Here is a 23,136-nt window from a genome sequence, read left to right as displayed (position 1 = left end):
AGGAGCCCTGGCCGGAACCCTGCCTCGGCCCCATGTGGCGCAGGTCGGTGCCGAGCCCTGAGGAGGGATTAGAAAATGGTGCGTGAAGCTGCGCCTTGGCTCCCTGAGCGAAGGGGCCGTTCCGGGGCTCGCCCCGCCGCCTGCCCGAGAGGTGCGAGGGGTTAGGCCGGGGAGGCGCAGGGATGGAGGGCTCGGGCGATGCCTCCCGGGCCGGGGCCGACTGGCGCCTGGCCCTGTGGACCCTGTGCTCCGTGCTCCTGCCCGTGCTCATCACGGCGTGGTGCAGCTTCCAGCGGTCGCGGCGGCAGCTGCTGATCCGGGACATCTTCCGCAAGAGCAAACACGACTGGCACTACACGGACCTCTTCGGGCAGCCCTCGTACTGCTCCGTGTGCGCCCAGCACATCCTCCGCGGCGCCTTCTGCGGCTGCTGCGGGCTGCGCGTCGGCGAGCGCTGCCTGAAGAAGGCGGACCAGCGCTTCCTCTGCAAGGAGATCACGATGAGGGGCACCGCGGAAGCCCCCAGCTCCATGCCGCACCACTGGATCAGGGGCAATGTCCCCCTCTGCAGCTGCTGCGTGGTCTGCAAACAACAGTGCGGCACGCAGCCCAAGCTCTGCGACTACAGGTACTGCACGCCAGTCTGACTGTGTAAAAGCACTACAGTGCCATGACAGTGTTGTGTTTTCCATAGGGTTGTTGGGAGACCACACCCCAAAAGGGATCCTGCAGTACTCAGATAAGATACTGTTAAAGCAAACTTCAAAGAACCTAAAATTAAAATTGATGTTTGTGAGTCATAGATTAAGAGTGTGGTGTTGCATCTCACATCCACTCGTTCTCTTAATTGCAGTACTCTAGCATGATGTGCAGGCTGCTGTATAATTACATACAAGAGACTCCCAGTGTCCAAGGGAGTTTGTATTTTAGGGGATGACATTAGGAAGTTTCTAGTAAATTTTTTGGTTGCACAGTGGATAGCCTGGGCAGTTTGACTGGCACAGCTCACAGTTCAGAGAACCAAAGTGTGCATCTCAAAATTGGCATCTGCTCAGTGTAAATAAAGCAAATAATGTCCTGTAGAGGTTTCAGGTTCATTTTTAAGGGTGCTCAAAAAATCTAAAGAGAAGATTTATAAGCTACTGCAATGTATTGATAAAATTGTGATGAGTGTTTTAAAAATACAATGAACCATTAAATGGACTTGCCCTGAGATTAGTAAGGTTGCTTGCAAAGTTGTCAGTGCCACAATGCAATGACAAGTGCCTCGGTGTGTTTCTTCAGCCTACTCAGAGGATCTTTTCAGCCTAGATTCTGCCAGCTTTTGCTTTGCTTTTATGTGATACTGTCAAACTGCTTGGTAAGTAAGCAGAATTACAGAGAAAAAGAGCACATTATCAGAAACAAAACCTTGAGAGCTGTGTAGGAGAGGAGGGAAGGGCAGGAATTTGGAGGCAAAGGGGAAAAGGAAGGAAGAAAAGGAAAAGAGAGTCAGAGTGTAAGGCAAGTGTCATTGCTACTCTAGCTGTGTGTTGGATTAGTCAGGAGGACTCCAAAAATAGCTTTCCCAGCTGCTTAAATCAAGGCTTTGGATGTAGTAAATGAGGATTAACATTCTGCAGAGGCTGAAGTGGATATTGCAGTATTTCCTCTTGATATAGTCTTGTTTTCCAGGACAGCTTTTAGAATAGGTCATAAAGCAAAGCAGTTTTGCATAACTAAATCCCATCAGCCTTGTACAGTTCTGTGTAACCTTTTAAGTTTCAGGCTTAAAAGGGATATTATCAATCTTAAGGAATGCATTAATTCATTACTTGTAACACTGTTGAATTGAATTGAGCTCCAGTATTTTATCTGTGCTCTCTAAGGATGGACAGGAGTTCAGGTTTTTTTTACAGGCTTTCAGTGTAACTGTTAATATTACAAACAGGAGCACATTTGTAGCACCTATTTTTTTAATTAAAAATAACTGAATTAATTTTAAACTGTTGGATTTCTTTCCTAGCAGAATTCAAATGCTTTCCTAGACCTGCAAGCACATGACCAATTTATGTAATTTTCTATAGCCAATACATAAGCTTCCAGGGAATGAAATATTACTTATAATGGTGCATGTAAACATAAATATTTTTACAAAATTCTAAAATAAAAGAGCAAAATCAATGTGCCTGTTTGAAGATTGTTTTCATGTATTTTGGTCTTTTTGCCAGGTGTGTGTGGTGTCAGTACACCGTGCATGATGAATGCATGGTGGATTGCTTGAGGACTGAGGATTGTACATTTGGAGAATTCAAAGACTTAATTATTCCACCCTACTATTTGTCTGCAATCAACCAGATGCGTAAAGAGAAAAGAACCAGTTATGAAAAGGTAATGGCCTGCTGCTTCTTGGGTTTAGAATATACCAAAAAACCAACCAAAGAAACCCACAGACAGACCTTGAAATTTGAACTCAATATATTGTGATGGTAGCAACTGTCAGGTAAATGTTTCAAGGTCTATGAAGTACTTGCTGTGTTAATTCAGAGGTGTTTGTCATTTTACTAACGTGGTTGTTGAAATAGAAGTAGATGTGTTTTTTTTTTAATTCCAAAATACAGAGATTTGTCTACCTTACTTCCTTGAATTTTTTGTGAATTTTTTTACAGCTTTGTTCACAGCATCATTCCTTGTCCTGAGCACTGCAGAATCTTCAGCCTTGATGTTTCAGACTTTTTGTCTGTGTTTTGTCTACTTCAGACCAACTGGTAACTTCCTCATCTCAGCACTTTCAGGGGATGGGGCTCGGAGCAAGGCTGTAAACATTTTCAGACGTGCAGTATTTGTGTGACTGACTGGTTTTTACCTTTTGCAGGTGGTCCCTTACTGCAGGAAACACTGGATGCCAGTAATGGTGCTGGCTAATACTCGCAGTGGAAACAACATGGGTGAAACTTTACTAGGAGAATTTAAAATGCTGCTGAACCCTGTTCAGGTATTTACAGTGCAAAGCCACCATAATAAAACCACAGTTTAGATTAGAATAGGTATCACCTTGTTTACACAATGGCAATAGGGTCTTGTGGAAGATCAGTAAAGGAAACAAATTCATGCCATTTGTTCTTTTAGCAAGGAACAGCTTCACAGAGAGCAGCAAAAAATGCAGAGGTTTCTCCCAGCCCCACGTTTGTTATGATTCTAATACCAGTCTATTTTTTTTGCTTACGGTAATACATGCAGTAATTCAGTCAGAAGTATCTGACTTTTGAAACAGTATACACTTTTTAGAAAATGAACCATTTAAATCCTCTTTATAGGAAACCTGTATTTGTTTAAATCCTCACTTTATTTGTGGAAATGTCATCCTTGACAGTTTAGCTTTGTGTACTTGCTTTCCCCTTAAAATCCACTGGGATGGCTCAGGATGTTGCGTAAGACAGGCAAGTTGTTCTTGGATTTCCTGGCTGCACCTTAATAGTCTTCCTTTGAAGTTCAAAACCCAGCTGTAAAATACAGCCTAAGAGAAATCACTGTTTTTTTGTTTTAAGTGCATCCCAATAAGGCTTTAAAGAATAAACCTCTTTGTGTACTGAGTATTTTAAAATTACTTTTATCTGAAGTCTTTCATCTTTACAGAATTTATCATCATGCATCTAAATACAGACTTTTCCAAGGGCTCTGTCAGCTCAGTTTATCAATGCCATTTAATCCTAGGGAGGCAGCTGGAGCTCTCTTGTGGATCTGGGAAATAAATCCTGCTCATGAAAGTCAAGACATCTCATTTGCTAATACAATACTGCAAATGCAGAATCTTTGTTTTACATTAGAGTTAACTTCTTGAAGTTGTTTATCTGTGAGGCAAATCCTGAGTCATGTTCTGTGAACTTAAGAGAATTCCTTATTTTCCTTTTTTCTAGGTTTTTGATCTGAGCAAAATTGCGCCTGCTAAAGCTCTTCAACTCTGCACTTGGCTGCCTTGCAATGCTGTCAGGGTTCTGGTCTGTGGTGGGGATGGCACAGTGGGCTGGGTCCTGGATGCAATTGATGAAATGAAGATAAAGGTATTGTGTTTTAAATTAAAAGGTAAAATGAGTTTCGAAGCTACCAAAGTTCTACCCCTCATCTCTTACCTGCATTTATTGCTTTCATCTTCCTGAATAGGCTTACAGAGGAAGATTTGCATAATTGCTTATTCATATTGGGGAAGGGCGTGGGAAATGCATCTTATGATTCCTTGTAGTTCAGGAAAAATAGGAACACTTTAGATTTTTAATTATATTCATAGTAGTTCTTTTCTGCAAAACAAGGAGAGAACAAGCTGCTGGATATTTTCTGCCTTGTTATTTCCTCTTTGTCTGAACAGATTTATATTGTCATAAATGGCATTGCTAATATTGGCTAGTGTGCTCTGACTGCTCCCTTCTCCCAGCACACTCAATCTTTTATAATAACCTCATAATTTTGCCAGCTATACTGGTTATGTTGCCAGTGCATGAGTGAGTGCAGTCATTTGCTTCTGCTCCTTGTCATATATTCTGGAGAGTCTGTCTGTCTGCAGCCTTGCCCATTAACTGCAAGTAGAGGAGAAAAAATAAACTGTGTTTACTGTGGATTTCAAATGGAAGATATTCTTGTTTATGGGATGCTCCTAAGAACTCCTGAGAAAATTAAGAATGGAAAATAATTACAAGGCTTTAGTGCTTTACTTAATAAACTTTTTCTCTCATGCTGAAAGAAAGTTTTTATATCAAAGTTTTTTACTGTAGCTTTCTCGTTAATACATTAAATGTTGTAGCCGAAGGCCATTATTACAACTTCAGGCATAGTCCAACAAGCTCTTTGAGAATTATTGTGTGCTGATAAAGTAGAAATAAAGTAACTATAAAGGTTAATGAATATGAGTATATGGTTGTGTGGTCCTGGGCACTTGATATATTGTCCCTCAGTGCTGATATAGCTGATGAAATCTGAGTTTTTCTTTGTTCTGTTCAAATTGAGTCATTGGTATTAGGTAAACTGTAGAGATTATCAGCAAAACCTTTTTCTTATCAGCAGTAGGTTATTTGCTCTCTTCATTTATCTTGACTCTCAAATACAGGTTACCTGGCTGATAACCTTCCTGGAAAAAACATTAACCAAAGTGCCAGTTTACTGCAAGTGCCTTTCACAGCTGAATTGCAAAGCCCATAGTACAGCTGAAATAATTGTTCACCCTTCTGTGGTGAGGAGAGTCAAGCCCTTTGCTAAGGTGGCTGTTCTGAGGAGCTCCTGTCACTGTGCTCTGCAGAGCTGATCATCACCTGCTCCATCTGTGGGTGACAGTCTGAAACTGAGACACAGACTTTGCTCCTTTGAGTATCTGTGTTTGTGTACGTGGTTGAACACTCTGGTACTCTGTTGTTTAGACCTAACCTCACCTCAGTCTTGTAGGAGCATTTTGGTGTCTTGCTGCAGTTCACAGCCATATGTGTTACATCTCTCAGTGTTCATGTCACTGCCCATAACCAAAGCATCATTCCTGGGAAGGAATACTCTGCTCAGTATTCATATTGTGTTGTTCCCAATATTGTGTTTGTATTCTCTTTCCTTCTCACAATGGTTTAACATTTCCTTCCTTTACATTATGTCTGGGTAAGTAGCTCAATGTGCCGCCTGCTTTGCCAGCCCCAGAGCTCTGCTCTGTGTAACAGGCTGCTAGGAAGGTGAATTTATCTAATCTGAACATTGGGGATGGAAGGGAGACAATGAGTGCTGAAGCAGGAGCTAATATGCAGTGGTTTTGTATCCTAGGGGCAAGAACGATATATTCCACAAGTTGCAATTTTACCTCTGGGAACAGGGAATGACCTGTCTAATACACTGGGCTGGGGTGCAGGTTATGCTGGAGAAGTCCCTGTAGAGCAGATCTTACGAAATGTCATGGAGGCAGATGGAATCAAACTAGACAGGTAAGGAACAGTGAAAACATAAAATGTGTAGAACCAAACTGCTGTAGCTCTACTGATAGTCCATTGCAGCAGTTTCTTTACATAAACACAAGTATGGCTAGAAGGAACTACAATGTAACTGAGGTCTGAATTTAGTCTCTTAGTTGTTCTACAAGACTTAACTCTTTCATAATTTAACTAAATTCGAGTATTTTGCTTTAATCCCAGTATAGATATGAGATTCCTAACTACAGCTTTGATACTGTCTGTCACAAGTCTAAGTACCAACTGTTGTTTTTCAGATGGAAGGTTCAAGTAACAAACAAAGGATACTACAACTTAAGGAAACCAAAGGTATTGTTTGCAAGTATAAATATGAATTCTGTGGAATACCTGTGTGTTTGTCATTTTTTGTTGTTGTTGTTGTTACCAACTTCCCATTAAACACTCTGAATTTTAAGCCCTAATAATGATTTTTAATAAGGTATAATTGGAAGTTCTGTCTTACAGGTATTCACAATGAACAACTACTTCTCTATAGGGCCTGATGCTCTTATGGCTTTGAATTTCCATGCCCATCGCGAGAAAACTCCCTCTCTGTTTTCCAGCAGAATCATCAATAAGGTGTGTTTGGTAAAGGGATGTTTCCTCCTTGGAGTTGTTGATTTGACTTCAGGCTATTTTTAGCTTCACATTCTTTTACCACTACTTCCTTCTTGCCATTTTAAGAGTTTGAATTAGCTTTTCTTAGGGAAGGGGATTCCATGGGTAAAACATGTTGGCAAGCCCACTCATGAGTGTTCTGCCTTGCCTCTGCTAAATTTGCTGTTTGCTCAGTTTTTGCTCAGAATTTCTCATTTGCTTTGAAACTTCGTGAGTTAAGTGCTTATTTCCTTTTCAAGTGAAAATCTAGTTTCTTATACAAGTTGTAGCTCATCTCATGAGGAAAGTTTACTTTAAGGATGTGCAAATATATTGTGTGTAAGTTTTAGATAAGGTTTGCACAGCCATAACTGTACATAAATATTTCAAATAGTTTTCCTATGTATTATATTTTTCTAACAATATTTTATTTTCTCCCTATTTTGTTTGGATTTTTTTTTTCCCTATAGGCTGTTTATTTTTTTTATGGAACCAAAGACTGCTTAGTACAAGAATGTAAAGATCTTAACAAAAAGGTTGAGGTAAGTTTTTTAACTTGTTTACCCTCTCCCTCTGGACAGTCAGTGAAGTGTAAAAACTTACCTTGTGAAAGAAAAGAAGCCTTGCTCTTTACAATATTTGTACTTAATGATATTTGTGTGAGGGTGGCTATGGCATTGGAGTATTTTTGTGTTCCTTTTGCTGTGTGCAGCTTACTTCATGGAATTCATGTCTTTGGGCTTACTGCAAATTCCTGATTTTTTTTCTGGCCTTGACTCAGTTCTATGAGTGCAAGCACTGATATTCAGCTATGATTTTCCATAGCACCAGAGGCCTACATAAGGGAGAGTTCCTTTTTTATTTTCTCTTCTAATAGAAATTTACTATCTGATTTCTTGTGAAATCAGAAGGATTTTTTTTAAATATGGAAAGAAAACACATTCTCTTGGTACAGGGCCAATTTTTCTTTAAGTGGAAGCCTATTAAATGCATAAAGTGAATAAGTTCTGTTAAAGTACTGAATTTGATCCACAGTAATTAACTTCTGCTTGTCTTTTAAAGCTAGAGTTGGATGGTGAGAGGATTGAGTTGCCCAATTTGGAAGGCATCATTGTGCTGAATATTGGATACTGGGGAGGTGGCTGCAGGCTCTGGGAAGGAATGGGGGATGAACCTTATCCTTTGGCGAGGTACAGAGAGCATTTTTTGCTTTGTTTCTTCCTTTAACAGTTCTTGCAGTTTAAGAAATTCCCTCAGTAGACTGTGCTTATGTAGCCAGGCTTGTCTGCAGGCTGGAAGGGTTCCTTGGGACAGGCTATATCACATTTATTTTCCTTGAGTTGGAGACTTGGAGTAAAGGCATCCTACACATCAATGGCCTTTTAAGACTTTCTCAAAATGTTTTGCAAGACAGACAGCAGAAGCATTGGAGAGGCTATTAACAATAAAATGAGTCTTTAAAAAGTAGAAGATAGATCAATTTCAGAATCTGAAATACCACATCTCATTAGAGGTTAAAATGGAAAATAAAAACAAAACATGTCCAAAATTTTGAGTCCCATGTTGGGAGCAATACCAAAGAGAAAAATAACTTCAAACATTAATTATTCTCTGTTTTGACTTCCTTCTCCAGAAGTTGTCTGTATAAATATACCCATAGTTCTGTTACGAGGCTTGTGGTCCTGAATTTCTGAAAAATACCTGGGCAAGGTCCTTTACCCAGATCTAAAAAATTAAGCCATTAAAAGATTTTCCTTTGGATTGAATATCTGAGTAAAAAGACAGAAAATTGTACAAGTTTATGGAAGAGAAATCTGTTGTGGGCCTTAAATGTGCACAGTGAGCCTTGGAAGGTCATACACGTGTGATTTCCAGAGGCCAGCTGGGGTGTGCTGAGTGGTGAATTGCTCCATAGCTGTGGGGTTTGATGGCTTTCTTTGCTGTTCAGTGTGATTTGTTCTCCAGCACAAATACATAAATGTATTGGTAGCACAGCATTTGTCTTCTCTCTGGGAATAGAAGCAAGAGGACATAATATATGGGCATATGTGCTGGAGCCCATCAACTCACTAAAAGAAGTCTCATTTTTTATTTCATAGACATGATGATGGACTTCTGGAAGTTGTTGGTGTTCATGGTTCTTTCCACTGTGCCCAGATCCAGGTGAAACTGGCAAATCCTGTTCGCCTCGGGCAGGCACACACAGTGAGGGTAAGTGCTGCTTAGGGACTTGCTCTCCTAAATTTTTTTTTATACACAACACAGAATCTCAAGCACTCAACTGCTTGAATCAGGTCTGAAGTTGCAGTTTGCAGTTGAGATGGATATTTCTCTTACTTAGTAAAAATTTATTATGTCATAATACACAGAGCTCTGTTGCTGTGGTTGGTGGCCTGTGAGTGCCACTCACAGTTTCTGCCTGGCCAGGCTGTGAATCTGTATTGCAGTTGTAAAAGGTGATTTCAGAGCCCCTTTGAACTGCTGTGGTTGTGTTGTTGTGTTTGGTGCCAGCTGATCCTGAAGAGCTCCAAGATGCCGATGCAGGTGGATGGGGAGCCCTGGGCGCAGGGGCCCTGCACTGTCACCATCACTCACAAGACCCACGCTCTGATGTTGTACCACTCGGGGGAGCAGACAGATGATGATGATGCCTCCAGCCTGTCAGAGTGACACCAGGGCAGGGAGCAGGTGGCTCAAGACCTGGACATTTTGTGGAATTGGAATTTCACATGCGGCAGCGAGGAACTTCAGCTCGTTAAAACACCGATGTCTGATCTGGACTGAGGTTTATGAACTAAGGCTCATACTTGTGAGTGAACTAGAGCTGAGGAAAAAGCCATGCTTCTGCACTCATGGAAACTTTCACAGCTGAATTACCACAACTGGTTTGCTGGAGATGCCCTCCAGCCTTTCCAGCTGGAATGTGTTCCTCTAATGGCTGAAAAGGGACAGATGCTGCAACCCTTCCTTGCTGTGCAGTCAGGTCTTCTGCACATACACAGCACAGTGTTTCAGAGAGGTGTTTCATACCCTTGGAAAGGGGAACAGCTGGGGGTCTGACCTGCTTCCATCTGCCCCAGAAGAGTTCCAGAGCAGAAAACCAGATCAAGCAGAATATGGGTTGATGTTCTGACAGCAGCCTGCTCCTGGCTGCCATCTCTGCTTGGGAGCAAGAGCAGTAATTCTGTGCACCTCCTTGTGCAGTGCATTTCTAATAAGCTTCACTGGGAGAGTAGAGGATCTGGGAGCTCTGGGAAGGTACTCAGCAAGAAAATTGCTTTTGGACCAAAGGTTTCTGGAAATGTTATTTAGGAAATGACCCTTTTCAGTGGCTTTGTAAGCCAAAGAGTACCCTGAGGTCTTGAGTCCCCAACATACAATTCAAAATAATTGTACCATGACTTGCACTGAATGATCCTGTGACTTGACTTTGCTTCAGTTCAGTGAGAGACTAATTCTAGTTTTTGTAAATAGCAACATCATAGTTTTCGGGGAGGCTTTTTGGAGGAAAACTTGGACAAAGGAGCATCTTTTTTAGCTGTTTAGAGAAAGGGTTTGAAAGAAATAATGATGATTGGCAAATGTGGGGTATTTTTTAGAACTTGTTGAAGAAAGTGGCTCCTAATTACCTGAGAATGATCAGTAGTAAGTCAGTCTGTTAACTTTGAATTGTAAGTGTGGAGGTTGAAAGCTAAGTTTGCAGAGGTGGCATTCATGTGTATAATTTGATTGTGGGAAAAAAGCATGGAAGCATTTGTTTTCTGACTGGCTCTTAGGGGGTAAAAGATACCTTGTTGGTTACCCTCATTTCCCTTATGGATATAAAGTAGGGAAAAAGATGAGTGGTTGATCTGGTAGTGGAGGTTCAGAGCACCTACAACAGTACACAGGGACTGTCAGCTTGGCATGTCTGAAGCTTCTCAGGTTAAAAGCTTCTCAGGTGAAAACATCTTCATGGTTAACAAAAGTAAAAGATCTTATTCCTGTTCTTTTTGTTGTAAGAATTTTAAGCCTGCAGCAGGTAAGAATTGAGTTGAGGTTTAAAATACCTCACTGAGTTAATTCAGTTTAGTTACTGAAGGTGCTCTTCCAAGTAGGGAGAGAATTTATCCTGTGTAAGCCGAGATCATTAGAAGGTGAGAACTTTGGTCTGAACTTTGAATGTTGCTGCTTTTGTCATGATCCCCCAGTTTTTATTTTTTTTTTTTCTTTATGCTGACTGAAAATGAGACCATTGGGTAAAGTAGGCTGTGTTTCTAGTTTTTTTTAAATGAAACCATTTTTCAAAAGCCTGTAAAATTATGTTTGCATTAACAGTGAACAATCTATTTATATTTTAAAATAATTTATTGAAACTTGGCAAAGTCAGTATTTTTAAAACCTTCAACTGTAATCCTCTTTGGAAAGCATTTTTAACTTGATGGTATTCCTTGTAGAAAGTGTATGTACTAGAACTTCAATACTACTGATTCTCAGTGAATTTATAGCAGTCTGAAAATGTGATTAGACTGTAATGAACTGTAAAGCAGAAGCCATTTGTAAATTCCATTTCATTAGCCTTATACACCTCACTTTAATTATTTTATTGTATGTAAATATAAATGAAAAATTATAGTAAAATATATGTTAAAAGTGTTTAAAATACCCTAAGTATGCTATGATAGATGAATCCATTACTTTCTTTTAGTTATGAGCTTCAATTTGTATTAGCTTCAAAAATCTTTCCAATTAAGTTATTATTATTTTAATAACTTGTAACCATCAGCACTCTAAAAGTATTTAAGTTCTATTCTGTAGTTCTTATGTAACTGTTGTTTACAAACAAATGAGAAATCCCTGGAAAAGGAGGGTATGTGCTCTGAAAAGCAGTATTTGAAATGACACTGCTGGCTACTCTAGACTATTAATAATGCAGTTTAGACTTCCCTGAAGTTGATCAGATGATTATTCAAATTTATTTATAGCCCAAGAACCTTTAACTGTTGAAAAACTTCACTCTTCTTGACTCCTGACATCTAGAAAAGAAATAATTGATGCCAAGGTTGGAAGTCTCCCTGTGTTCCCACAGGTGAGGGGTGAATGGGCTTCTCCACCTGTGCCCCAGGGGGCTGTTTGTGCTCCCTCCCACTGCAGCTTGCCATGAGTCCAGTCCAACAGGTGTGAAATCCTCTGGGAGAGGCAAATCCATCATTCCTGCTGCAGAAACAAAGTGAAAGTAGCATCTAACTGGGTGCTTGTTTGGGAAAACCCCTGCTAAATGGTCTTGGCTTTGGAGGTGAAGAACTTTGGGTCTCACCAATGACTGTAAGTGATGGCAGCAAATGTGGCCGTGGTGGCTGTGGGGAAGCCTCTTGTGAAATTGTACTTATGGTTTAGAGAACATTCTGTAAGGTTGAAGTGTCCATTGTGACTCTGTAGCTGTCATACGTGTGGCAAAAAAAGGTCTTGTAAAACATAGTTAGCCCTGGAGTCTGTGGGAAGCCTGGCTGCTCCCAGCTGTTCTTTGGTTTCAGTGTATCCTCCTTTCTGCTGTGTTGCAAATTGGGTTAAAGCCTGTTTGGAATGACTTCGAGGGAGCTGTTTCCAGTTTCAGCCCCAGTCTGGCGTCAGCAATGGGCTCCCAGATTGTCTGGCAGCAGGAATGGATTTGGCTGATTTGTAACAGAGCTGCAGTTGCCCAGTGCTGTGGTGTGCATTGTGAAACTGCTCCGTGCTTTTTAAATGCTGTAGGTGCATAGAGCACCATTTCAAACAGCTCCTCCATCCAAGGAGCTCTGGAAATCCCCACAGTATATTCTCTGTCTGGGAGAGGGGACTCTGCAGCTGGAGCTCCTGTCCTGCACTGAAGAGTTTTCCATTATCCTGTTAATCATAAACATTGAAAAAATAGAGAAAACAATATTTCAAAAAGCCAAATGACAAATTGTTTCTTCTGCCAGTCTGTATATTATAGCTTTGTGTAAAATGTACAGGGTAAACAATAACACTGATTGTCAAGCACTTCGAAGTGAGTTCATTAAGTTTATTTTTAAGTTACATTGCTGCATCCAGTAGCAAGTTTGGTCAGATTCTGATAACTTTCTTTAATGTAGGTTCTCAGTCCTGTGACAGGCAATACAAAAAGCCTAAATCTGCATGGAGAGCCTTTCTGTGGGTCCTCTCCTTGTCTGGCTCACATTGTACTTGATCACTCATGTTGAAAGGATGTGCTGGGTATTTTTATGTGCACAGAACCCCCTGTCAAAGGGTTTGTCAGACAAGAAAATTGGAATGGCTTCACACAGCTGTTCTTGGTTGGCTTTTCCAGTCACCATCACCACCAGGACTCCAAAGGTTCCCCAACAGCCCTGGCCTGTATTGAAAGTACAATCTTTGTTCTCATTGCTGCTGGGGAGGAACATCCCTTTTCTCCACAGGTTCTGAGAACTGACCCTTAAAGGGTTTGGTTTCAGTCTGGCCAATTCCTTCTGGTTCTGTGCTACATTGCACTGAAGCTTTTACAGTGTGTGTTACTGTATCTCACTGGTTAAATAAAAAGCTCTGCACCTTTAGCTGTGATCAGCACAATGGCATCACTGTTAGAGTAGTTAACTGTTTTTACTTGGCTTTTGGTAGAGCAGCACTGTAACCCAAGTAGTCTGTGGGGAAGAGCAGGACACTTAAAAATCTGCATGTGTTCTAATTGAAAATCCTTTTTGAGTCTATATTTCATACTGACTACTAGCAGTTTTCTTCCTTTTGGAAAATGAAAAATTAAGTCTTCAGTTGGAATTAAATTAGGCTGTCTTCAGATTCAAAAATACTAGGATGTAACTGATTCTTTTGAATGTCAACCAGTTAATTAGAAATGCTGGTTTATTCTGAGAAATGAGAGGTGCTTCTTGAACACAGGGGTGAGGCAGCAGAGACCACTTCTTCCTTTGGTAGTTAAGTAAATGGAGAGAATTTACACATTCTTTATTTCAGCAATGTTGAGGTCACAGTTTTAAAGCACGACATGATCACGATTTTATCATCTAAGAGTGCTGAATACCCAATTCAGGCTTTGGGCATCTCAGGGAGATACTTCAAGCTGGAATAAAGCCACATGCCTTGACTAAGCCTAGCTGTATTGTGCAGACTGACCTTAGCGGAGGATCTGGCCCTTAACTTTTCAAAAGTATGAATGTGCTCAAAATTGTACTTTTTAATACTGCCCTGTGTCCTGTGCTGTGTTCCCCTACTGCTGTATGTAGTTAATTCTTTGCATCGTTTAATTTGCAACTTGTTTGTAGATTTCAGCATAAGAATTGTTTTCTTTTTAAGATTATGTAGGAACTTATATTGTATGTGAATTTATTGCATTCTGTACCTTCAAGGTTTACATCCCTCAAAAGCCATTTATTTTGTCTGCTACAAACTGCTTTAATCTTTTGAGTACCTCCAGCCATCTTCTCTTTCTAGGATTTTGTAGTTAAACAGAATGGATTTTTATTTTTGTAGCTGTAACTTCAGTATGTATAATAGTTGTTTATTAAGTAGCGATCAGAATACTGTAAAATGTTGCTTTTAAGAGCTGTAACTTTTAATTAGTAATTACTACTTACAAGAAAATGTCAGCATGTTAACAGTTCAAAAAAATATTCTTTAGCTACACATGCTGTGATGCTGCCACGTGGGATTTATATTGAATGTGTTTGTCTATATGTTTTAAAGTGGCATTAAACAAGGAAAATATGAGCCTAAAGTGCAAGAAATAGCTCAAAAAATAGAAGTCATAACATTTTAGGCAGTTTTCAATTGAGAAAGGTGACATTTGGGATTCAGTATTTTTTTATTTCCCACCGAGCAGTGAGGAGTGATCAGTGGACTCTTGGCAGATCGGTTGCTTCCTTATGATGTAGTTTGAGATCTGTGTTTAGTGCCCAAACGTGATGTCTGCACCATTCCTGCCCCTCAGAGAGCAAAACCCCAGAGCAACCCCACAGCTCTCAGCTGTACAGTATGTGAGGTCTTACTTGCCATGAAAGAACCAGTTAGCATGATCTTGAACCTCCAAAACAAATGTTTAAATCAAAATTGGCAATTTTTTCCTTGGCATCAAGCCATGTTTTCAAACCCCAAACTGGTTTTCCTTTAGTTTTGAAGAGAAGGCAGGCTGAAATGGAAGGGTAAGGAGGTAATCCTGTAAAAGTAATTGTTATAAAAGCAGAGACATCTGGTTTTATTTGCTGCAGAGGCAGAGTGAGTGTGCTTTTGTCTCATACAAATTTGTGATGGTTGGTGCAGTGGTTGCTTGGGCACAATGTGTGATTTGGGTCAGGTTCTGCCTGAGAAGCTGCAGCTTCAGTGGAGCTGCAGAACTGCCCCGTTCTGTGGTTACTGCACATTAACACGGGGGAACTGAAAGCTTCAGTTGGTTGTACCGTGGCCTCTCTCTGTGACTTACACTCCCTAAAATTCTCCATATTCTTCATAAAAATTCGTAAATACAGATTTTTCACAGCATTGGCTGTTATTGAATTTCCTAGTGCATCTGTTTGTCTTGTTGTTTGTACTGTATTTCTCTGTAGATTTAAGGGCGTGGATTAAAGTATTTAAACTCAGCTTTTCCTTGCTATGCATAAAAACAAATGTGAGTCTTCAACTCTGCAACAGCCCCGGGATGAGGATGACTGCCTAGCTCTGGGAGGGCTGCAGCTGGATGAGCTTAGGCATTTGAGAACAAGTTGCATTTTGTTCAACCCTGTGGCCGTGCTACTGCCCAAAATTCCTGCTGCAAAATATGAGTATCTGAAACCTCAACACATGGGAAAAATTCTAGACAGCATAGTAATGTCATCTGGAGGTAAAACTAACACTGGTAACCTGCAAAGATCTCAGCAGCTGTTGGCCTGCTCCTGGTTCCTTTTTCTCCACCCGGGGAGGAGCTGAGGTTGTGTGGCTTTTCTATAGGTGTGGTTAAAATCGTTTGAATTCTCACGCTTCAACAGCAATGTGAAATGTCCATATTGTTCCTTCTCACCTCTGTTGCCACTGATTTGGGGATCTTAAAACAGCTTCTGATGCTGCACATTATTTACTCGAAGAGGGGAAGGAGCCCTGCAAATGCGTTACCTGTGATGAGCAGTTTCGAGTAAGAGTTTTAACAGGAGATGTTTTGGTGTCTGTAGAAACTGGAGATGGGGCAGGAGATGCTGCTGAGAGCAAGTCAGCAAAACTCCCACGGGGCTTTCCCCAGCGAGGGGAAACGCTGCTGCCAGGAGACCTTCAGGGATCAAGTGGCTCAGTGCTTTCTCCTGATGGCAGCAGATGGGTTCGTTTGGGCCTTTGGAAGGGACTAAATCCTCCTGTGGGGCCACTTTATCATAGTGTCGGTTCCCTCCCCAAGTCCTCTCCTCTGTTCCCTGGTCTCATTTGCACAAAAGAGAGAAGGGCTCTGGCCTCTCAGCTCCTGTATTATGCCACAATCAAACCTTTTAAAGACTATTTGTTTGTTGTTTTCCATTCAGGACGGGGTCAGAGCATAGATATTCAGCAGGTTTTTTTCTTAGATGGGTAAGACAACAGTTTCACAGAGCTTTCAGGATCACTGGCACTAACGCTGATAACCATCAAGGTTTAATGCATTTTTAAACGTTTTTAGAATTGCTGGAGTGAGCCGTGCAGAGCACCAACTTGAGCCAGACTTTAGCCAAAAGTTGTGCAAGGAGTCATAGCGCAGGTATGTGTGGGGAAGAACACAGGACATTAGCAAAGTGCAAGTCAAGGCTGAGATCTGTTTCTTTTTTTTGATAATAACAGTAAAAATACAAAGTTTTTGTGAATGAACGGTAAAGTGGGTCAAAATAGGATTCAAGGAGTCTGGTATCAGACACTTGAGGACTAAAGCTCTGGTTTCAGGATATCTCCTCTAACAAATGTATTTTCTTCTTCGGGAAAATCCCTCCTTGCCGAGGGGCTGCAGGCAGACTCTGCCTGTGCATCTGTGGGCAATGTGAGAACACGCTGGTAACCGCAAGGTAACAGATGGCCGGAGGGTCCCGGTGACCGCGGGCACTGCGGCGCTGAGTGCGGAACAATTCCCTGCGGATCCTGGGATGTGCCACCCAGCCGTGCCGAGGGCCATTGTCCCCGCCCGGCCGCGAAATCCCGATTCCACGCTTAAGAGCTGCAGAAAAGAGCCTCCCTCTCCCAGACCTGCAGAAGAGCGTCTCCCCATGTCGTTCATTGAAAATATGGAAAGGGCAATGCATATAGAAATCTAATTATTGGCAGGCACAGCCCAGCTTTTAGCATGATAATCGTGGGCCCCGGAGCTTTCTTGTGCACGGACCCTTGAAAGATAATCATGAAAGCAGAAGTTAAAACTATTGAATTTCCATCATTCATTCAAAATTCGCTTTGATTATTTTGACACGATTTTTGTTTGTTCCTACACCGCGATGAGAAACTGTTATTAATCACTTCTAGATATTTCAGAGACAAAAGGGGGCTGCCCGGGACAGCGGTGTGAAGAGGGAAGGGTGACGGCGCGGTGTCCCTGCTGTCCCCAGTGCTGGGGGGCTCTCCCCGCGGCGCTGCCGGGGTTGGCGGGGCGGGGGAAGGAGGAAGGGTCGGTGCCAGGCGCGGCCGCCGCCCCCGGACCCCCAGCCCACCCCTTTCCCTCCCGCTGCCCTTAAAGCCCGGCCCGCGCCCGGCCGAGCCGCCGGCCCATGGCCACGGTGCGGGGCTCGCCCGGGCTGCTGGCCCTGCTGCTGCCGCCGCTGCTGCTGCTGGCGGGGGGGTCCCGCCCGGGCAGCGCCGATCGCTGCAGCTGGAGGGGCAGGTGGGTGCGCACGGCCGGGCCGGGGGGCTGCTGGCACCGGGAACCGGGGATCGCGGGGAGGGAGCTGCCGGTCCCGCCGCGCTGGGTGCGGTGCCGCCGTGCCTGGTGGGTTTGCTTCAGTCACCGGCAGGGAGATAGGCCACAAATGTTCTCCATATTCTCAAATATTACGTCCTTTCCCACTATGTTTTGTTGCCTTTTTACTTTTCTTTGAACTAATTATGGCACGGATTTGATAAGTGACCTCAGCAAAAGTAACTGTTCTGAAAGCAGTGGAGTTGCACAGGCTTGAGCGAGAGCTTGGGAGCAGGGCCAGCACCACCCTTTCTATCAAAAACATTTTCTTGATGAGTTTATACTGGAAATATTAAAAATAATTTTAGAAAGTAGATCTTTAAACCAAAATCTTCAGGTGAAACATCGCTGTGCAGCTCCTGCTGCAAGTCAGTGGCTCTCACCCCCATCCACGCGCTCGTAGGTGGGATTTTCCTGACAGTTAAGCATGGCCAGTCGTACCACAAGGAAGAGTTTTGAGCTGTTTAGCAGTGAGAAGTTGCCCTCTGACATTTCTCTGGGTGCTGCAGACATTCAAGCATGGATTTAGTGAAAGGGACTGAGGCTCCTTCCCGGGCACCCAAGCTGTGAGCATTCCCTGTCCTCTGTGGCTCCTGTGTGGCGTTGCAGTTTAGATCCTAGGGGTGTGAGGGAAGGAAACCAGTCCAGGAGGAGGAAGCCAATTTAAGGGTCATTAGGAGAGTTAGGAATAAGATCTGTATGGCCAGGTGGTGCGTGGTGAAGTGGCCTCTCCTCTCCTCTCCTCTCCTCTCCTCTCCTCTCCTCTCCTCTCCTCTCCTCTCCTCTCCTCTCCTCTCCTCTCCTCTCCTCTCCTCTCCTCTCCTCTCCTCTCTCCTCTCCTCTCCTCTCCTCTCCTCTCCTCTCCTCTCCTCTCCTCTCCTCTCCTCTCCTCTCCTCTCTCCTCTCCTCTCCTCTCCTCTCCTCTCCTCTCCTCTCCTCTCCTCTCTCCTCTCCTCTCCTCTCCTCTCTCCTCTCCTCTCCTCTCTCCTCTCCTCTCCTCTCCTCTCCTCTCCTCTCCTCTCCTCTCCTCTCCTCTCCTCTCCTCTCCCCTCCCCTCCCCTCCCCTCCCCTCCCCTCCCCTCCCCTCCCCTGTGCCGTTACTGACAGGTCCATGGTGTTTCCTGGCAGTGGTTTGAGCTGGGAACCCCGATCCCGTGCCGTGGAGCAGGTCCACCTGCGCTGCACCGCGGGCTCCCTGGAGTGGATGTACCCAGCACGAGCCCTGCGTGTGCTCCTGGAGCCCAACCTGGCCAGTGCCCAGCACACCACAGTCTGCATCAAACCCGCCAGCGACTTCCAGGGCGCCAGCATCTATGTGGAACGTGCTGGGCAGCTGCACCTGGTGGTAAGCGAGGCAGAGGGGGCTCAGCCCCGCCACGTGTCCTGCTTCAGTGCCCACAGCCCACAACGAGTGGCCCTGTTCCTGCAGGCCAGCCCGCAGAGGGACATCAGCCGCCGCACCGCCAGCTTCCAGTACGAGCTGCTGAGCAACCAGAGCACGGCTGGCCCCGACCTCAACAAGATGGCTCTGGTTGAAGGTAAGAACAGGGGCTCCACTTCTGGGGCAGATCTAAGGTGGCAGCTGATCCCGATTGAGCTGGTGCATCCCTGGCGACAGAGGCTGTTTTGGTATTGCAAAGGAGGCTCTTCTGCCTGGCAGTGTCCTCACTGAGAACATCCTCTGTGCTTATTTCTTTGCTGTGGGGGTATTTGCATAACAAGAATTTTGGTGTGCATCTGACCACAGTGCTCTTCAAGCTGGTAGTTCTGTCCCATTTCCCCTCTGAATTCACCAGTCCTTTTGCAATGGGACGTACTACAGTGTTATAAGTAACTGCTCTGTTTTTTCTAGCTATGTGCCGTCCTTGTGATAACATGGAACTCCTTATGGCCATTTGCAGCAGTGATTTTGGTAAGCTGACTAAAGGGGAGTCATTCTGCCTTTAATTTATATGGATTATTTGGGTTTATTTGCTGTTTTTCTTAAAATAATAGCATGACTGTGCTCTCTGATCTGGGAAAGAAACTGTGGAAAAGAATGGGGGGGGCGCAAAGTGAAACCTAGAAGGGAGAAGCTTTGCTGCCAAGATCCTAATTTCCTGCAGGCAGAAAGGTTATGAACTAAAACTGAACTGTGAGTAATCCTCACAGGTGTGCTGCTGGCTCATAGGTGTAGCTGAGTCACATGTGTGTAGATGTACACTCAGGTTGAACATGCTTTGTGTGGTCATTTTTATTCCCTTTGTCTGTATGGTTTTTTTATCCCAGTTATGAATCTGCCTTCTCTCTCCCCTCAGTCTGCACACTCCCCAGTTTTTTTATTGTAGAGGCAGTGAGTTGTTTGCAACTTAGCTAAAGATTTCATGTGATTTAAACTCTCCTTCAGTGACATCCTGGTTAGGTTTCATCCCTTATGAGGGAATAGCACAGTTATTAGTCCATAAGAAAAGAAATAATAAGAAATAGTAATCTGATAATACATTAAAATATTTTCCCATTTTTCTTACTAATGCAAGATATTTTTTTCTTCCAATTGCAATTTGTTAATTTTATTGCCACATTTTTCCACATGCACATTTGTACCTCTTTGATTAGTTCAAATAGCTAAAGCTGTAGAGCTGCCTCTCTACATAGCCACAATTCCATTGCTGTAAATGTACCTTCATAAAGAAATAAAATTACAAACTCCATATGCAAGATTTAAAAACCTCACCAAATCACTGCTTTCCCACCAGAGTTCGCCATACTTTAAGGCTGATAAAATCAGACACCAGCATCACGGTGCAAATACAAACCAGTGCAGACCATGCTTCCTTAAGAGTGCTCCACAGCTGGTAATTTTTATTGTTCCCCTAAACTAACTGGTGCCATCCAGCCCGTTGTCTGTCCTGGAGGAAGGTGCGGTCCCCAAGGCGCTGTCCCCACCGGAGAGTGACAGATGTGGGGGCCCAGGCACACAAAGGGGGCACTCACACTCACGGCAGCAACAGCCCAGAAGGAACAGCCCTTTGAACTGATTCTATTTATGGCCTGACTTCCTTGCCCTGCGCTCACAAATCGCTATCATCAGCCTTTTTGATTAGAGAAAATGGCTGCTAATGAAAGTGTAAATGACTCTGGCAGTGAATGGGGGCTTTATGGTTGTCCTTAGCGTGGGGGTCTGCAGTCACTGCACCCCGAGCAGTGCAGGAGCAACCTGGAGCACCAGGAACAAGTGCATTATAACTTGTCTATAGACTTGCCTGTATCTGATTAAAAATGGTCACACAAAGGTGACAGAGAGCAGAGACATCTGTTACACAAAATTCTGGATTCCCTTGGAAATCTAAATAAATGAGGAAGTTCTTGCATCTTGGGTTGTTGAGTTTTCTGTACAAGAGTGAAGGAGTTTAGTGGCAGGAGGGTGGTTTTGTAACCTCTCACTTGCTGAAGAGCTTTTTCTCAAATGGTGAATGTTTCTGAGCCTTCTATGGATGTGGATTGAAATTAATTTAATTAGTAGAAGAATAATCGATTGCTGTGGAAAATGGGGGTAGTGACAATGATAAAGGTGGCTTCGGGACAACAAACACCTGTCAGATGGGATGCTTCATTCTCCATATGATGGATCCAAATAATGCTTTCAAACAGAGACAATGGCTTCTTATGCTTTCCTTCCAGCTAGGATCCTTCTGGGAGAAAAAGGTATTATGTATGCAAAGTGATTTTTAAATAAGCCTTCAAATAAAGTCAATTTAAGAGTACTGAGTGTTCTTCATCATCTCCAAAAGTCTTTTGGTGGATGGATGACATTGTCTTTTGAGAGGGAAAAGAACCACTAAACCTTTAAATGAAAAACATTTAATAAGCTCTCATATTTTTGGCCAAATAATATTCCGATTCTCCTTGGATCAACCTCTGTTAGTGCTGTGAAAACAAAAGATCCAGAGTCCCCTGGAATCAGGAAGGATTGTGATAGTCATTGTTTTGGAACAGAGACTGAAAAAAACTAATCCCTGAGCTGACCTCTTGTCATGTGCTTTTTTATCCTCCACTGCTTTTCATTTTCAAACTTTTTCCCCTGGTGTCGCTGGTTTGAGTAGTCATAAAGCACAATTCCAAGGATGTAGCAGAGCTTGCATGGGGATCTCCTGTGCAAAGGGTGCAATGTGAGCTCAGAAATGTGTCCATGTGCAGGTGGTAGGTATAAAAATTGCACAGCAAAGCTGCTCTCCAGTTATTTCATTCGGTGAGCTCATAGTACCTGCTCTGTTCTCCTGCTGCTCCATAACACCTCCTGTCTCTTCACATCCAGTGCTGAAAGGATCCATCCGAAGTGTCTCCCACGACCCAGAGAACCACATGTCCCAGGTCGATGTCAGAGTCCAGAAGGTCTACAGGCAGAAAAACCAGATTTTCCAGCAGGAGCAAGGGAGTGGGGAGTGGCGGGGTCCCATCCGAACCCTTCTTCAGTGCAAGGTGAAGAAGGGAGGGGGAGATTTCCTCTTCACTGGGAATGAACACTTTGGGGAAGCCTGGCTGGGCTGTGCTCCTCGGTTTAAGGATTTCATGTTGGTTTACCAGGCTGCCAGAGAAAGGGGAGCCAACCCCTGTGAGTTTGAGCTCAACTGACATGGGAAACACTCTTGCTGAGAGTTGGAGAATTTCAGTCCAATCTTTGAATACTGAATCTGGAGCAGAGTTAAAACCAAGGACTAAAGTTAACAGTTCCACCCAAACTGGGACCTGGAGGATTTCCTGAAGATAATGGCTCTGTGAGCCCTGTGAACTGGTTTAACTCACATTAATTTCTCTTTCATCACATTTTCTTTGCCTCACAAAATAACTCTGGATTTTGGAAAGACAGTCTTTTGGGGAAGGTTAGAAAGCAGCCTGTGCTCAGTACTATAAAAGTCTCTCTAACATCTCTTGCTCTGTGTAAATATTATGTGCTTTTTCTCTAGATATTTTTCTCCTCTTTCTTTAAAGTCAAATCTGAAAACTCTCTCTAACCTGGGAGGAAAAAACTAACTCTAAAGCAAAAAAAGCCCTTTCACCACCAAGAATTACTTGATTTTTAAAATGGAATGTAGATGCTGTAAAAAGTACACACATTCTGACATTGAAAAACATTAAGGAGTTTTATAAAAGCACAAACAAAATGCAACTAAGTTGCCTCCTTAATGTTCTGTTGAACTAATTTAGGATCAATAATTGTTCATGATATTTTCACCTAAATTATCTGCCTCTTCTCAATTAGCTTTTATTATTTGATTGGTGGTTCCTCCCACCCTCCTTTCGTGCTTTAGCCAGACTCACACAATTGCCTGTATTTATGTAAATGGAATTGCTACACCGTAAAATGATATACAAATGTGTCTACCACACAGAACTCAATAAATGGTGTGAATAAACCCATTATTTCCCATGTAATGGCATCTGATTGCAGCCTGGGCAACACGGGCTGACAGATGTGAGCCCATGACAGGGCCTGGAGAAAACTGAATGAGGAGAACTCTGACAGGCCACAATTAATTGACTTTTGGAATGACTCCTCTTTTCCACAGTTCTACTTGGCTGAGCAAGATTCACAAATTGCTGTCTTGAACTTTTTTATGGGACAAAATAGCTGCCAATGAAAGTCTAAATGACATGAGCGTTGAATAGAAGTCATAAAATGACCACACTGTGACATGTTTTTAACTGACATTGATTATTTGAGAAGTA

At 43.0% G+C, this 23,136-nt stretch overlaps 2 protein-coding genes across 2 annotated transcripts; both read left to right on the top strand.

The window, feature by feature from the left end:
* Positions 1-8: 8 nt before the first annotated feature.
* Positions 9-15,133, top strand: DGKE (diacylglycerol kinase epsilon). The gene is made up of 11 exons (XM_053960215.1): positions 9-628; positions 2,211-2,370; positions 2,855-2,974; positions 3,897-4,040; positions 5,770-5,927; positions 6,209-6,260; positions 6,417-6,530; positions 7,019-7,090; positions 7,611-7,738; positions 8,648-8,759; positions 9,060-15,133. The coding sequence occupies exons 1-11, from the start codon at positions 183-185 to the stop codon at positions 9,216-9,218; spliced, it is 1,665 nt and encodes a 554-aa protein (XP_053816190.1). The 5' UTR covers positions 9-182; the 3' UTR covers positions 9,219-15,133.
* On the top strand, positions 8,673-22,830 carry LOC128797548 (meteorin-like protein). The gene is made up of 4 exons (XM_053960221.1): positions 8,673-8,759; positions 18,559-18,968; positions 19,283-19,342; positions 21,725-22,830. Exons 2-4 carry the CDS (start codon positions 18,635-18,637, stop codon positions 22,039-22,041), a joined length of 711 nt encoding a protein of 236 aa, XP_053816196.1. The 5' UTR covers positions 8,673-8,759; positions 18,559-18,634; the 3' UTR covers positions 22,042-22,830.
* The last annotated feature ends 306 nt before the right edge of the window (positions 22,831-23,136 follow it).

Source organism: Vidua chalybeata, chromosome 19, assembly GCF_026979565.1.
Source record: "Vidua chalybeata isolate OUT-0048 chromosome 19, bVidCha1 merged haplotype, whole genome shotgun sequence".
Lineage (NCBI taxonomy): Eukaryota > Metazoa > Chordata > Aves > Passeriformes > Viduidae > Vidua > Vidua chalybeata.
This window is presented reverse-complemented; position numbering and strand designations above follow the sequence as displayed.